The sequence below is a fragment of the Tyto alba genome, unplaced genomic scaffold (assembly GCF_018691265.1).
Source record: "Tyto alba isolate M040663 unplaced genomic scaffold, T.alba_DEE_v4.0 Super-Scaffold_8, whole genome shotgun sequence".
Classification (NCBI taxonomy): Eukaryota; Metazoa; Chordata; class Aves; order Strigiformes; family Tytonidae; genus Tyto; species Tyto alba.
The window spans coordinates 2,142,883-2,159,616 of NW_024881329.1; the positions used below are offsets into that span (position 1 = coordinate 2,142,883).

The following is a 16,734-nucleotide window of genomic DNA, read 5'->3' on the forward strand; positions in this document are numbered from 1 at the left end:
AGTTACTGCAGCTGTGTGAACACCAAGGTCAGTGGAGGAATGGAGGAAGAAAGGAGGGTGAGGTGTCCCGGAGCAGAGACCCCTCTGTATCCTGTAGGAAGATGGCAGGGCGGCCCCCCCCTGCCACCCATGGAGATCTATGGTGGAACAGACACTGATTTATGGCCTGTGGCTTCCGCCTTATTGATCAAGGTGGTTTTGCCCAAAGAAGGCTGGGGTCATGTGGGATAAGGCAGCCCCTGCTACTGTAATTCAATGCTAGTAGGATTGCAGCTTGCGCCACGCTGGAGCTGCTCAGGAATGGCTGCAGCTCATGGGACGGACTCCAGTTGGAGAAATTTGGTGTCCCACAATAGAGCAGTCTAAGGAAACGCTGCAACCCATGGGAGGGACTCATGTCTGAGAAAAAGTTTGTGGAGGACTGTCTCCTGTGAGAGGGGGACCACGCTGGACCGGGGGGAAAAAGTTCCAGAAGTTCTACTCATGGAAGATGGAAGGAGCAGCAGCACTGACTGCAACCCCAATTCCCTGCACCGCTCTGGGGAGGAGGTAGAGATATCAGGAGAAGTGCTGAGCCCGGGAAGGAAGGGAGGGGTGGGGGGAAGGTGTTTTCAAGATGTGGCAATGCTTCTCACTGTCCTACTCTGTCTAAGTGTTGTTGTTAGTCTCTGTAATAAATCTGTCTTCTATTTTGCTTCCCTGTACGAGTCCGCCTTTTCCCCATGACCATAATGGCTGATTTGCCCTTCCCAATCCCATCTTGAATCTCAAGCCAGGTTCATTTGTCCCTTCTCATCTCTGAGAGAGAAAACGGACGTGTGAGCGGCTGCATGGTGCTCATGTGCCCTCTGAGCACAAACCACAACAGCAATAGATATCGGGCTTTGGGCTGCTTCCCTAAACCTCCCCGTCCTGCTCAGCCACAGTCGCAGCCAACATGTGTGCCAGTCAGTGATGGGGTAACCCTGGCTGTGCGCTGAGTACCCACACAGCCCCTCACTCACTGGCCCTCCACAGGAAAGGCAAAAAAAGCCCCACTTGTCCATATACAGGCGGTTTCAGGAGTAAAGAATCTGAAGGGAAAAGAAAACAAATGCCACCCACGATAGGGATAGGCCAATCCTCACCACCTTCCACCAGTGGCCAAGGCCCAGCCGCTCTCTGACAAATGGCTACGTGTGACAAAGTCATCCTGCAGCCCACACTTTACTGCTCCACAGGACATTCTGTGCTATAGAGGATCTCCTTGGTCACTCCTCTGGGTCAGCTCTCCTGGCTGTGTCCCCGGCCAAACTCCTGCCCAGCCCAGGCCCACTGCCCGGCAGGCAGAAGGAGAAGCAGAGGCAGCCAGGATGCTGTGCCAGCGCTCCTCAGCAACAAACAGCTAAACCACTTGTGTGCTATGGACACGGGCTTGGACACACATCTAAAACACGGCACCAGACAACCCGCGAGGAACACAAATCAGCTCCGTTCCAGGCAGAGCCCGTGCGCAGGGCCCAGGAGTGCAGCAGCCCCCAGGCTGGCCAGCGGCAGTGGGAGGGGAGGGCCGAGTGCCAATAAAGATGCGCAAGTGGCGTGTGGTTCGTGGAAGGGATGATGGGGAGGCAGAGGTCGGGAAGGAAGGAAGGAAGCGTAAGAGCAGGTAACGGCGGGCACGAGAGTCGGGCAGGGTAGGAGGGAGCCTTACCGGGGTGTGAGGAGCTGATCCACGTTGAGGACACGGTTGAGGAGGGAGAAGAAGCAGGCGAAGGCAGCGGGCTGGTCTTGGCTGTGGAAGGGGCGGGGGACTGCGGTGCAGGCACCTCCTTTGGAGCACTGGTTGGTGGGGAAGAGGGCTTGGGCCTTAGGGTGGTCGGCGTGGGCTTGGGGCTGGAGGCTGGGGCAGATGTGGAGGAGACTGTGGAGGTGGCGGCGGCTGGCAGGCGGGTGCTGAGCGGGCTGCTGGGGGCAGGCGCAGAGCTGGGACTCGCAGACGTCCTTGTCAGAGGGAGTTTGGTGCTGCTGGCGGGGCTGGGCTCTCTGGAGACAGAGGTCCTGGAGGTGCTGCTGGCGGAGGTGGCGGCGGTGGTCTTGTGCGTGGTCAGAGGCGGCACCGCGTGTGGCACGGTCGTCTCTTTGTGGGTGAAGGCTGCTGGGAGGGAAGCAGAGGATGACGGTGGGTGGTCAGGAGAAGAGGGGAAGGCAGAGGAGGTGGGCAGAAGGCATGGGCTGGGCCTTGGGCACAAAACGCAACCCCGTATAGTGCTGAGTCGTGCTGGGCAGGGGTACTGAGTTTGAGTGCGTAATGTGGTTTTTTAATAGCAGGGGAGGGGGCTCTAGTGGTGGTCCCCTTGTGAGAAACTTCTCAGAGCTCCACCTCCGCACTAAAATTGAGCCCATCAGCTGCTCCTCTGCGATAACGCATTTAAGAAGGGACGTGGTGAGCAGCAGTTGGGCTTGTGAAGAGGAGTTGCTGAAGCTGTGTGAACACCAAGGTCAGTGGAGGAATGGAGGAAGAAAGGAGGGGGAGGTGTGCCGGAGCAGAGCCCCCCCTTTATCCTGTAGGAAGATGGCAGGGCGGCCCCCCCCTGCCACCCATGGAGATCTATGGTGGAACAGACACTGATTTATGGCCTGTGGCTTCCGCCTTATTGATCAAGGTGGTTTTGCCCAAAGAAGGCTGGGGTCATGTGGGATAAGGCAGCCCCTGCTACTGTAATTCAATGCTAGTAGGATTGCAGCTTGCGCCACGCTGGAGCTGCTCAGGAATGGCTGCAGCTCATGGGACGGACTCCAGTTGGAGAAATTTGGTGTCCCACAATAGAGCAGTCTAAGGAAACGCTGCAACCCATGGGAGGGACTCATGTCTGAGAAAAAGTTTGTGGAGGACTGTCTCCTGTGAGAGGGGGACCACGCTGGACCGGGGGGAAAAAGTTCCAGAAGTTCTACTCATGGAAGATGGAAGGAGCAGCAGCACTGACTGCAACCCCAATTCCCTGCACCGCTCTGGGGAGGAGGTAGAGATATCAGGAGAAGTGCTGAGCCCGGGAAGGAAGGGAGGGGTGGGGGGAAGGTGTTTTCAAGATGTGGCAATGCTTCTCACTGTCCTACTCTGTCTAAGTGTTGTTGTTAGTCTCTGTAATAAATCTGTCTTCTATTTTGCTTCCCTGTACGAGTCCGCCTTTTCCCCATGACCATAATGGCTGATTTGCCCTTCCCGATCCCATCTTGAATCTCAAGCCAGGTTCATTTGTCCCTTCTCATCTCTGAGAGAGAAAACGGATGTGTGAGTACCTGCGTGGTGCTCATTTGCCCTCAGACCTCAAACAACAACAGCAGTAGAGAGGATCGGGCTTTGAGCTGCTTCCCTAAACCTCCCCGTCCTACTCTGCCACAGTTGCAGCCAACCTGTGTGCCAGTCAGTGATGGGGTATCCCTGGCTGGGGGCTGAGCACCCACACAGCCCCTCACTCACTGGCCTTCCACAGGAAAGACATAAAAAGCCCCACATGTAAATATAAATATGGTTCAAAGGCGTGAAGAATCTCAAGGGAAAACAAATCAAACGCCACCCACGAGATGCAGAGGCCATTCCTCACCACATTCCACCAGTGGCCAAGGCCCAGCTGCTCTCCGAGCCCTGGTTGTGTGCGAGAAACTCCTCTCGCATGCCCCCACTTTACTGCTCAGCAGGACATTCTGTGCTATATAGGATATCCTGGGTCACTCCTCTGGGTCAGCTCTCCTGGCTGTGTCCCCGGCCAAACTCCTGCCCAGCCCAGGCCCACTGCCCGGCAGGCAGAAGGAGAAGCAGAGGCAGCCAGGATGCTGTGCCAGCGCTCCTCAGCAACAAACAGCTAAACCACTTGTGTGCTATGGACACGGGCTTGGACACACATCTAAAACACGGCACCAGACAACCCGCGAGGAACACAAATCAGCTCCGTTCCAGGCAGAGCCCGTGCGCAGGGGCCCAGGAGTGCAGCAGCCCCCAGGCTGGCCAGCGGCGGTGGGAGGGGAGGGCCGAGTGCCAATAAAGATGCGCAAGTGGCGTGTGGTTCGTGGAAGGGATGATGGGGAGGCAGAGGTCGGGAAGGAAGGAAGGAAGCGTAAGAGCAGGTAACGGCGGGCACGAGAGTCGGGCAGGGTAGGAGGGAGCCTTACCGGGGTGTGAGGAGCTGATCCACGTTGAGGACACGGTTGAGGAGGGAGAAGAAGCAGGCGAAGGCAGCGGGCTGGTCTTGGCTGTGGAAGGGGCGGGGGACTGCGGTGCAGGCACCTCCTTTGGAGCACTGGTTGGTGGGGAAGAGGGCTTGGGCCTTAGGGTGGTCGGCGTGGGCTTGGGGCTGGAGGCTGGGGCAGATGTGGAGGAGACTGTGGAGGTGGCGGCGGCTGGCAGGCGGGTGCTGAGCGGGCTGCTGGGGGCAGGCGCAGAGCTGGGACTCACAGACGTCCTTGTCAGAGGGAGTTTGGTGCTGCTGGCGGGGCTGGGCTCTCTGGAGACAGAGGTCCTGGAGGTGCTGCTGGCGGAGGTGGCGGCGGTGGTCTTGTGCGTGGTCAGAGGCGGCACCGCGTGTGGCACGGTCGTCTCTTTGTGGGTGAAGGCTGCTGGGAGGAAAGCACAAGTCAGCTGTGGTTGACTAGGTAAGAGATTATAGTTATTCTTTTCTGTAGTTCTGGTCTAGATTCTTTGTGCTATTGTATGGGCAAGAGTGGAACACTGTGTCCCTCTAATTTAATTGTTTTTAAAGAGGAATGCATGGGGATGTGACTCCCAACATGTCCCGTCCTGTATTGCTTCTTCTGAGAACTGCAGTTTGGTGATTATTTTGAAGATGTCCTCTAGGAATTTTTCTGTCTCCTTTCTCCTGGACTTCTTGAGAGGGGAGGGTGTATCTCTACTTTCATGTTCAATTCTATTGTTTGACAGGTCGTCTTGAATTTGCCTGCTGTAGACTGTGGTGGAAAGGGTCCATGGGGGATCTGAGTCTAGTGAAGGGCACACATTGCCCATGGATGAGTCTTAGCTCTGTCCAGACCAGAGCACTCACCTGTTACTACTTTACTAGTTGGAGTCTTAGCTCTGGTTGGCTCCCTTGCTACAAAGAAAGGGATGAGAGAAAAGAATGGTTGAGTCTTGGGAAGGATTGTAGGCAAAGCACGTTGTAGCATATCCTCAGAGGAGGCTGTCCTGTTGAACACCAAGACAACCCAGGCATGTTGACCCTGATGAGTCTAAATGAGAGAATTTTAGCCTGGATTTTAGTGTACACCTTCTTGCCCACCCTCCACTGGTGACTCTTTTGCATCCAGGATCAACATTGGCCAAGCAAGTGGGATTTATTGGCCCACACTTGTCAGATTTGCGCAAGTGCCTGGGCATCCTTTTGATGGAGAGCATGCCTTGTGTTCTATCTCTCACCCAAAACTCTCCTGAGGTGTAAATGGGAGTTGAGTTTCCAATTTCACTGCTTTATGTTCACCCCCCATGCTGGGCTTGCTCAGGGCATCACAGGTGTAAGGGAAGGGCATGTGTACTAGCTTGTCTCTGCTAGTTGCAGGGCTGGAACTCACAGATGTCTGTACCCTGATAAAGGCCTGTTCCCCAGAGCCAAACCCCTGAAATGGCAAGGGAGGAGGCTCCAGTCAGGGTCATGTGCAGGCCAGTCCCAGGACCTGCCTGGGTCCCAGGAGTCCCATGTCAAGAGCAGTGGGAATTGAGAACAAATACCAAAACTGTAGCCTGTGTGAGGGGTACTGCTTAGGAGCCAATGGTGGGAGCTGGAAGGAGCAAGCAGAGTGGCAGGATGGGCAGGAGGGAAGCTTACCAGGATGTGATGGTCTCAACCATGTTGAGGACACAGTTGAGGAGGGGGGAGAAGCAGATGAGGCTGAGGTGGCAGGTAAAGAGCTGGGGCTTGGGGACATCCTTGTCAGTGGGACTTCTGGGCTGCTGGCAGGGCTGGCCTCTCTTGGGACAGAGGTGCTGCTGAAGGATGTGGCAGGGGTGGTCTTCTGTGTGATGAGATGCTGCACAATGTGTGGCTTCGTTGGTCTTCTGTGGGTGACAACTACAGGGAGGAAAAGCACAGGTTGATTGAAGGCATCAGGGCAAGAGGGGAAGGCAAATGAGGTGGGCAATTCCCAGGCAGAAGCCTCAAGGTATGGGTGGGGTTAAGAAAGATGGGATTGGACCCCTCTGAGTCTTATTGGGCAAGAGAGAGAAATGGAGCAATGCCCACTCCCCACCCCACCCCCCCCTCGAAAAAATATGGGTCAAGAACTGGGCCTGAAGGGTGCTTTCTGACAATTGAGCACCCCCTGCCTCTTCCTGGAGCTCCTGAGGGAAGAAGAGCCTTTCTGGATGTGCATGTCTCCCTCCCAATGCATTACAGACTCAGCAATAACATAATCTGGAAAAGCTGGGGTAGGTGAAGCAGGGTCTTAGGCCAAGGGCATCTGTCAGCTCTGTCTTACCTTCTGGGACTTCGTGGTACAGAGCAGTTGCCTGGGTTCCCTCACTCTCTGTAAAGTAAGGAAGAATGGATATTAGTAATGGTTGGGAGCTGGTAGGGTTCCTATTAAAGTGGGTTGTGATACTTCCTCAGAGGAAGCTGTAATTACTGGCACAAGAAGACCCAGATGTGAGCACCCCAACAGTATTTTGTAGGAGATGCTTGGATTGGGAGAGTGTACACCTGCTCTCCCACCACTTCACCCTTCCCAGTCTCTGGTGTCAGATTGCTAACCTAGCATTTCATGTTCTCTTAGAGCCTCAGAGGAGACTGTCCTTGTTGGCATATGGAGGACCTGACATCCCATAGTCCTTCTTTTAGTATCTATTTCTGGGATAATTTGTTACAGTGTCTAGGGGGAACACATATTCTGCCATCTGTGAGTTTTCAAGGACCCACTTTAACGCATAGAGCGATTTTGCCTAAATTTGGAGGAATTGTAGAGTATGGCCTCAAAGAGAAATGTTAGTTTTAAGATGATATTTGGATGTCAGATGCTTGCTCTATTGGCAAGACACATAAATCCCCATTTTTATCACACTTCAATTACCCATCTCTTTTCCTATCTATTTGCAACATTAAGACAACTAATAGGAATGCCTGTTTTGTTTGTTTGTTTGTTTTGTTTTGTTTTTGTTTGTTTGTTTGTTTGGTTTGTTTTTGTTTTTTGTTTGTTTGTTTGTTTTTTTAATAAGAATACATTAACATGTGTCTTGTGAGTGATACCTTCACCTGGCAGATATCAAAAAGTGGTATTTACCTACTGTTGTTAGTTTAGGCTTGCTGAAAGTTGTGATCCGAGATGTGGTTTGAGTAGGTGTTGAGGAGCTTGTCATTTCCTTTTTGATAGTGGTCTTGAAGGGTGGTGTGGTGAACCTTACTTGTTCTGTCTCTCTTGAAGCAGTGGTTCTTGAGACAACAGGTGTAGGCTTTGGTTTAGTGGTCGTGGTTCTTTCTGCTGAGGTAGTTATGGAAGGGGTAGCCATGGTTGTAGTCATGTTTGGTGTGGTAAAAATTGTGGTTGTATGTTCTTTTGGAATGAAGGTAAAGAATATAATGTGATTAATCAATTAATTGAATAATTAAAAATAGATAAATTATGTGGAAGCTACCAGAGACCCAGTTTTCACTCTTGATCTTTTGAATATTTTCTGTGTAATTGTTTACATTCATGTTCTGATAAGCTTGCCAAATCATTCTCTACTCAAATTTCTTTTCTGTTGTCTCATATTTTTGTTCTCATTTTCTGTATTTTTCCTGAATTAGATTATTTTTTACATATTTTTTTTCTAAGAAGTTAGCTTTATTGTCACTTATTGGCTAAAGTCTGTATGAGCTTTGCCCAAATGACAATTTCATTGGCTATTCTTATCAGCCACAGTTTCAGCTTTCCATAATTCGTATTAAAAAGCTAAATAACATCATACTATGAGACTTTCCTTGTTCCAGTGCACAAATCATCTGTCACAATGGCAGCCTTTGAAGTTGTGTTTTGACTCCTGTGGAACCTCTTTTTGCATCTGCTTTCCCTGATACCCTGAGTTCAGGATGGCTTATTAGTTGAAGTGCATGTTGGTGGGAAGTGACATGTTATTATGAGTTTCCACAAGCCATAGAATCAGAAAGTCATTTCTGTTGGAGGAGCCATCCTCCCGAGAGCATGATTCTAGAATCCTCAGCAAAGCTGCTGCACTGATACCCAAGTCATTCTGCTTTGGAGCCTGCTTATAATATTCAGAGTTAATAGGTTGGGTGCTCCTTTAATAGGACTGCATGACTGAGCTGGTTGTGGAAAAGAGGCTGAAGCGGAGCTAATAAATCCAGCTGAAGCTGAGCTGGCTCACTGCTTACAGAACTTCTAATGTGCTTCTCAGATGAGTCACACAAATGATTTTTGGTTTATTTTTAACCTACTGTCTATATCCTTTCTCTTTCCATATACCTTCCATCTACACCTCTGAACATTTCTGGTTTGCAGACTCCTTTCTAGATGTTGAAATAACTTGCAAAGCTTTCCTAGTAGAATGATATCTCATCTATGTATAGAGTGGGTTTATAATGATATTTTCAGACAGTAACACTGAAAACCTACCAGTTGTTGACTTTATTGTGACAAGAGGTGATGCTGATGAAGTTCTTGGAACTGTGATTTTTGAGGTTATTATTGGATTTGTAGTCTCAGTTGATATAGTAACTGCAGAAGAAATACTAGGTGCTGTTGGTAGGGTGCTGGTGGTAGAGCTTCTTGTTACTTCAGGCTGCATTGTTGTTACTAAGAGGAAAAAAAAATAAAGATGAGAAATAGCTCTTGATAATCTATTTATCATATACCTATATAAATTCAAAAATAATTTTTGAAGTAAACCCACTGTCTTAAAAACTATTAGTAGTAACTACTAATGAAAACTGTTAGATTTTAGATTAAACATTTTAGACACATTATCCATCTATTTCTTTGCTTTTATGTTCGGTGAATACATTAAACAGGAATTCTTGCAGAAGCTTTATGCATTTTTCTTCATCACTTTAAAATCAATTTGGCATAAATACTTGTGCATAGCAACAGAGATGGAATAGTGTTTTATTATTCACACAGCTGAGAGTATAACAGTTTTCCAATAACATTTGTCTTCAGGGAAATAAAAGGATTTTCTAAAAAATTTAAGATCAGTATATAGAAATTCCTTTCCTGGATCCAGTCTATAGGGTATTGGTAAACTCATTCATACAGTTCCATGAAGACCTTCTTAAATTGTTGAAGTGTTATACAGCCATTCATCACTCAGAACTGTGATGAATTTTTTGTGTGGATTTGTACGTAATAGAATCATAGAATAGTTTGGATTGAAAAGGAACTTTAGAGGTCATATAGTCCAATCCACTGAGTCCAGCCTGACCTTGAATGTTTCCAGGGATGGGATATCTACCACCTCTCTGGGCAACCTCCTCCAGTGTTTCACCACCGTCACTGTAAAAATTTCTTCCTTATAGCTAATCTGATTCTACCCTCTTTTAGGGGTAAAAACATGACTCCTTGTCCTATCGCTACAGGCCCTATTAAAAAGACCATCCCCATCTTTCTTATAAGCTCCCTTCAAGCCCTGGGAGGCCGCTCGAAGGTCTCCCCGGAGCCTTCTCTTCTCCAGGCTGAACCCCCCCAACTCTCTCAGCCCGGCCCCCCAGGGGAGCTGCTCCAGCCCCCCCAGCATCTCCGTGGCCTCCTCTGGCCCCGCTCGAGCAGCTCCGTGTCCTTCTGCTGTTGGGGGCCCCCGAGCTGGCCCCAGCACTGCAGGGGGGTCTCCCCAGAGCGGAGCAGAGGGGGAGAATCCCCTCCCTGGCCCTGCTGCCCCCCCTGCTCTGGCTGCAGCCCAGGGCACGGGTGGGTTCTGGGCTGCGAGCACACGGGGCCGCCTCACGGGCAGTTTTCCCCCCACCAACACCCCCAAGTCCCTCTCCTTGGGGCTGCTCTCAATCCCTTCATCCCCCAGCCTGTATTGATACTGGGGGTTGCCCCGACCCACGGGCAGGCCCTTGCCCTTGCCCTTGTTGAACCTCATGAGGTTCACATGGAACTACTTCTCGAGCTTGTCCAGGTGCCTTGGATGCCATCCTGTCCCTCAGGTGTGTCACTGCACCACTCAGCCCGGTGTCATCTGCAAACTTGCTGAGGGTGCGCTCCATCCTACTGTCCATCAGAGACAAGACAGAAGTTCTTATTCACTAGCAGAGATACTACTTTACTGATACCTGCAACTGCCTAATTATACTCAGGAAACACTGTTTTCTCAGTAGTTTTTTTTTTTTTCTGGGAAAGTTTTTGTGATAATTATGATACCAAGTTATTTTTCATCATTACATCTTATGCATTATTTTCATTATTACATCATATGCATGAAGCTGGTGATGCTACTATATCACTCAAAAAATAATATTGCTTACCTCTCAAACACATTTCAGAACATATATCAGTGTGTAAGAAATAGTTTGGTCAACTACATAAACTAACCTCTTGAAGGTGAAGATGTTTCTGGTGTGGTACTAGTGCTTTCATCTCCTGTTGTATAAAGGTAGAACAGGTTAAGTGTGTGAATGAAAGCATAATAAACTATTCCAAATAAGGCAAATTTCAGATTGGATTCAAAGGATTGTGTAAATTAGTGAGATATTCCTGAAAACAATTGATATATATTACAGCAGTAAAGTTCACATCAAAGACTTAAACAATGACAAAGAAATCAATATATCTCATAATAATAATGAACACAAGTAAGCTTTTTCTACTTTGCTTATGATTTTTATGCTTAAGGGCACCTTACTTTTCAGGAATAATGGAAACCTTTTTTTTGTATGTAGATGAGATTACTAGCTGAGATCCTAGTTACACAAGTTAGAATTCTGTAAGATGAAAAATGATGTCTTTGAGTGTTTTTACATTTGTATGAAAATTCAAACTGTGCAGCTAGAGTCTACTCAAAACATTATTTAATAAGCTAGGTTTTCATAGAAATAAACCATATGGTAATAAACCTGAAGTTGAAATAATTTAAGAAAAAAAATCTCTAAAATAATATTTGCTAAGTGGAGTCCATTAGCTAGGTCTGATCCTCTTCTGTATGTTCTCTTTTTTTTTGTTTGTTTGTTTTTGAGAGGAGTTGAATGTATCTGAGACCCACAGCTCTGCTGGGGCAGCCTCTAACACGGATCAGAACACCAATACACTTTCAGGAAGACCCACATTTTGAAAAGTACTCACATTTACAATGAACATAACTTTTCATGTTGCTAACTAAAATCAGTCAGGGTCATTCAGCTTCTGTATTATAGCGTCCCCTACCCTAATCCATCTTTTAATTAGTTCTTTTCATTCCTTTATTTGCTAACTGAAGTTTTACATACTAGCAGTACAGGAATGGGTTTATTTTGAAAGAAAGTTAAGTTTGGATGAACAGTCATTATTAACTGAGAGGTATGAGGAAAAATACCTTCTTTGAGAATACACAAATGTTTTAGTATTATTTTCTAATTATTGTAAAGAAAGAGAATGAGAATATAGGTCACTGCTTACCACATGGCATGCATATTTCCTTCTCATGGTCAAAGTATTCATCATGAGAGCAGTTGTAACAGCCTGAAGAAAGGGGAAGAGAAGTTTGTTTTACATTTCTCAGAGAACAGCATTTAAATTATGCTACTTGTAAACTAATATCTTACAGTTCTGTTATTAAAAAATTATATTGATTACAACATCATCTATTCAGGTAAATATTTCAAATGTCGTCCTCAGAAGAAGGGTCTGCCTATGGAGTAATTTTTTGTTTCTTCCAACTATATCCATTTGTGTAATAAAAGATATTAACTGCTCTCTCTACATGTTTTCTCCACATATATTCTTTTGATTAGATGCAAGCATTTCCATTCAGTCTAGGCTGAGCTCAGTATGAAGCTAGATGAAGTACAGATACTGAACTGATTCTGTATTTAAAGCAGTAGCAGTAAGGTAACAATCATCAAAACTGTTTCAAAGATAACATCAATTAGAATACCATTATTTAATTGCGATATGACTGGTTTAAAAAATAACATTGAAAATAATTTCTATGTTACTGTTTCCTGGTTTACACTAGTATAGCTTATTACCTTCAATGTTGACATATTTGTAGTTTTGATTTGGACAATTACAAGGCCTGTAATGCCAAGTGCAGTTGTCATTGTTGTAGCCATAGGAATAAGCAGCACCACTTCCTGTATTTGTATGAGAATTGTAATACTCACAGTAGACAGCTAAAGAAAGTAAAAGCAATAGAGAAATCAGAATTTTTCAAATTAATGGCATGTTATTTTCAATGGACTAAAGGGAGGACAAAAAAATAAACAGTTTGAATAAAAATTTTTTCACTAGAAGTTATTAGTTTCTGATGTAAATTGAAATTTACACTCCAGTGAAGCCAGTTGCTTTTTTTTTTTGCAAATGCACTATGCAGGCATTTCCACAATTTTGAATCCATAATATAGTGACATGTTGAAAAGAAACCATCAAAGATGACAACTCTAGCACTGATTTATAACACACTCCTCTTTTTTCCTCCATATACGGTGTTCTGGAACACCTTGATATCTTTTTCCTGTTTTACAGTGTTCCAGACAACACAGCTGTCTTTATTTCCTTGACATCCACACAGAAGGTGATTTCATCATAGCTAAAATGAAACATAATTTTTTACAATTTCATACTCCCTCTGCTGACAAACTGACAGTTCACTACAGTTCACTATACAAAGGCAGCAGAAGAAACAGTCTGCCTTCTGTGACCACATTATTTACTCTCTCATTCTCCCTGGTAAATATAGATATAAATTTTTATTAATTCAGCACAGATGGAAACTACAGATTTCAAAACCCACGTGGCTGAAGTAAACTATTTGTCCATAAAGAAAATGCAACCAGGGAGGTGCTTATTTAGCAATTACCTATGCTGCCATACTAATATACTTATAACATACTAATATACATAATAATAGTAATCTCTTAAATCTATTTAAAGAGAGCTTAAAGAAACTTACGACAGAACTCAGGGGTCCTCCAATCAATGCAGATACCTTTATCTAAGCATGCCATGGCATATACTGCAATGGCATCGCACATGCATTCACAGTCCCCTCCAACATCACAGCCGCAAGAGTCTCGAACACAGGCCTCGTAATAGGGCATACGATTCACCTGCATTGGAAAATGAAGTAATGATTTTTCTAGGATTCTTTTGTGTCTATTTGTTAAGAAGGTATTTTTCGCTGAGCTAAACAATATGTGTTCCATTAAGTGAGAGTAACAAGTATTTCCTCTGAACATTTGTCAAAGCAATTACAATCCCACTTCATACAAATCTTTTTAACAAGAATATAGTTGTCTTCACATTAACAATAGAAACTGATGATGTTTTGCCAGTTATGTATTTCTAAATTCATGCTAGTCCTGAACATATCATGTATAGTCTGCCAAAAAACCTGCAAACCCCCACATCCATTGAAGCACAGGTGTCTAAATTTGTCAGCTGTATACCCCCCATGGATCTGGATGAGCAATGCAGCATCATCCGCATTTCTCACTTTTCACCTCCTGAAAACAGAGGGTTTCCTTCAGGAGGCCTGATTCTTATGAACCCTGTGATATTTTCCTTTCCACAAAGTGGACAACTTAAAACAAATAGGAAGGTTGATGATATCTTGCTCTTAGGCTAATCTGTGTCTTCTAAGTAGATTTACTGATGAGAACAAGGGTTTTCAGGCTTTTCTTAAGTTTGGTTTTTCTAACAAAGGCTAAATGGTTTCAAAAGAGTAAACAGTGCATTGATCAGTATCAGGCATCATCAACAGTCTGAATAATTTCTGACAGTTAAGTCTTTATTCCTTTTTCACTCTGATATTTTTAACTAATCAGTTAATGCCATACTTAGCTCTTGTGCTTACAAAAGGGCTGGTGAAGTGCAAATGAGAAAGGATGAGGATTAACATAAATGAGAGACATAAAATATTTTTTATATGTTTTATTGAAACATTTTGGGGAAGAGAAAATCAAGTGTGAGCATTTTGGAAGGATACAGATTATGCCTGTAAAAAAAAAAAAAAAAAGGCGGCCAAATCAATTCTTACCTTATTGTGACAGGCAGAAAAGACTTGGCTGTTGATGATGGAACATGTCTTTTCTGCCCATGCTTTACGATAAGGGTTCTTGCTACAGGGGTCCACCACAAAGTATACATCCCCACAGAGAGGATTTTCTTTCCAAGAATTGACAAATTCCAATTCGTTTGATGCCACATACTTGCTTCGAGTTTCAAAATCATCCTTCATATTGCCATTATAGTTCCCACACAAACCGCATATAGTTTCCTAGATTAAATGAAAGAAGCAATGCCAGTTCAGCAAGTTACGATTACTCACCTTCCCTTTGAAGTCCCCTAATGACAGTTTCCCATGTTTTAGTAGTGAACATGATCTACAAATACTCTCATACTTTCTTAGTGTCTTGTGCATGAGGTTCTGTTCGTCACTGGATGAATATGTTTCTCCTGTAAACTGTCATCTTTTAGAGATCAAATTCAGCCATACAGTTGTATAAAATACAAGCACTTAGCTGAATGCAGTAGGGTAATCACTTAAAAATAAGCCTCTAGGTAAAATCTCTGCTGTTTTGGAGATAATGATGAAAATTAATTGCAGCATCTCTGAAAAATCTTTGCCATCATAGAATCAAGGCAACCGTCATCAAATGTGCAGTTCAATCTGAATTGAAGGACAGTTTACCGAGCAAGTTATTCTGTAATACCTGTGTTTCTCTAGAGATCTTGATGAAGAAGTTCATGTGTTTATTCCAGATAAGGGTCATGTTGTATTTTCCTGGGATAATGATATCGAACATCAGGTGAAGGGCATTCTTTTTCACATGATATTGTACTCGAGGATTTTCCCCAGAAATAGCGAAGGTTTTATCTCGTAGTATGAATGTCAAATTCTGGAAGAAAATTTATCTGAATATTATAACTTATCAAGTTTCAGTATTTTTCTTAGTCTGTGTCACATTTCTGAAGATCAGATGCTGTGCTGCTACAGGCTGTCTTGACATTCCCACTTATTTTTGAAAAGTCATGGCAGTCAGGTGAAGTCCCCAGTGATGGGAAAAAGGGAAATATTGCACCTATTTTTAAAAAGGAGAGAAAGGAAGACAGTGGGAACTGTCAACCTGTCAGCCTCACCTCTGTACCTGGGAAGATCATGGAACAGATCCTTCTAGAATATATGCTAGGGCACATGGATGACAGGGTGGTGATTTGAGGTAGCCAGCATGGCTTCACCAAGGGCAAGTCTTGCCTAAACAACCTAATGGCCTTCTACAACGGAGTGACTACGTCAGTGGACAAGGGAAAATGTGTGGAAGTCTTCTATTTGAACTTCTGTAAGGCCTTTAACATGGTGCCCCACAACATCCTTCTCTCTAAATTGGAGAGATTAATTTGATAGATGGACTATTCAGTGGATGAGGAATTGGCTGGATGGTTGCATCCAGAAAGTAGTGGTCAAAGTCCAGATGGAGATCAGTGGCAAGTGATGTCCCTCAGAGGTCCATACTGGGACCAGTATTGTTTAATATCTTCATCAGTGACAAGGACAGTGGGATGGAGCGCACCCTCAGCAAGTTTGCAGATGACACCGGGCTGAGTGGTGCAGTGACACACCTGAGGGACAGGATGGCATCCAAGGCACCTGGACAAGCTCGAGAAGTAGTTCCATGTGAACCTCATGGGGTTCAACAAGGGCAAGGGCAAGGGCCTGCCCGTGGGTGGGGGCAATCCCCAGCACAAACCCAGGCTGGGCCCTCGAGGGGTGGCTGGAGAGCAGCCCCAAGGAGAGGGACTGGGGGGGTCGGTGGGGGGAAAACTGCCCGTGAGGCAGCCCCGTGCGCTCGCAGCCCAGAACCCACCCGTGCCCTGGGCTGCAGCCAGAGCAGGGGGGGCAGCAGGGCCAGGGAGGGGATTCTCCCCCTCTGCTCCGCTCTGGGGAGACCCCCCTGCAGTGCTGGGGCCAGCTCGGGGGCCCCCAACAGCAGAAGGACACGGAGCTGCTCGAGCGGCGCCAGAGGAGGCCACGGAGATGCTGGGGGGGCTGGAGCAGCTCCCCTGGGAGGCCGGGCGAGAGAGTTGGGGGGGTTCAGCCTGGAGAAGAGAAGGCTCCGGGGAGACCTTCGAGCGGCCTCCCAGGGCTTGAAGGGAGCTTATAAGAAAGATGGGGATGGGCTTTTTAATAGGGCCTGTAGTGATAGGACAAGGAGTCATGTTTTTAAACACTGGAGGAGGTTGCCCAGAGAGGTGGTAGATATACCATCCCTGGAAACATTCAAGGTCAGGCTGAACCGGGCTCTGAGCAACCTGATCTGGTTGAAGATGTCCCTGCTCATTGCAGGGGGTTGGACTAGATGACCTTTAAAGGCCCCTTCCAACCCAAACCATTTTATGATCCTCTTCTATGATTCTATTTATAGGCTTTTTAATTGAAATTATTTTGTATTCATATTGAAATCTTCATGGGAAACAAAAATATCTTTCATTGTTCCACCCTCATTGTTAGGTGTGCTAGCACTTTGACTGCATTGGGTGGAAATAGTATCATCTACGTGCAGCTAGTGGAGTAGAAGTATGTTTTCATGTGTTCCTAAAAATAATCAAGAAGTTACAGAGAAAATAACT

General features: G+C 45.9%; 1 protein-coding gene across 1 annotated transcript in view; it reads right to left on the minus strand.

Moving 5' to 3' along the window:
- Nucleotides 1-16,734, minus strand: part of MUC6 (mucin 6, oligomeric mucus/gel-forming) — a 62,446-nt gene that overhangs the window by 15,959 nt on the left and 29,753 nt on the right. Inside the window, exons 23-34 of the mRNA XM_042785145.1 lie at nucleotides 14,820-15,005; nucleotides 14,144-14,383; nucleotides 13,058-13,214; nucleotides 12,135-12,278; nucleotides 11,563-11,625; nucleotides 10,504-10,551; nucleotides 8,590-8,769; nucleotides 6,460-6,507; nucleotides 5,811-6,053; nucleotides 5,034-5,081; nucleotides 4,147-4,587; nucleotides 1,691-2,131 (exon numbers count right to left, since the gene is read on the minus strand). Of these exons, the coding sequence (XP_042641079.1) occupies nucleotides 1,691-2,131; nucleotides 4,147-4,587; nucleotides 5,034-5,081; nucleotides 5,811-6,053; nucleotides 6,460-6,507; nucleotides 8,590-8,769; nucleotides 10,504-10,551; nucleotides 11,563-11,625; nucleotides 12,135-12,278; nucleotides 13,058-13,214; nucleotides 14,144-14,383; nucleotides 14,820-15,005 (2,239 nt within the window). The remainder of the gene's footprint in view (nucleotides 1-1,690; nucleotides 2,132-4,146; nucleotides 4,588-5,033; nucleotides 5,082-5,810; nucleotides 6,054-6,459; nucleotides 6,508-8,589; nucleotides 8,770-10,503; nucleotides 10,552-11,562; nucleotides 11,626-12,134; nucleotides 12,279-13,057; nucleotides 13,215-14,143; nucleotides 14,384-14,819; nucleotides 15,006-16,734) is intronic.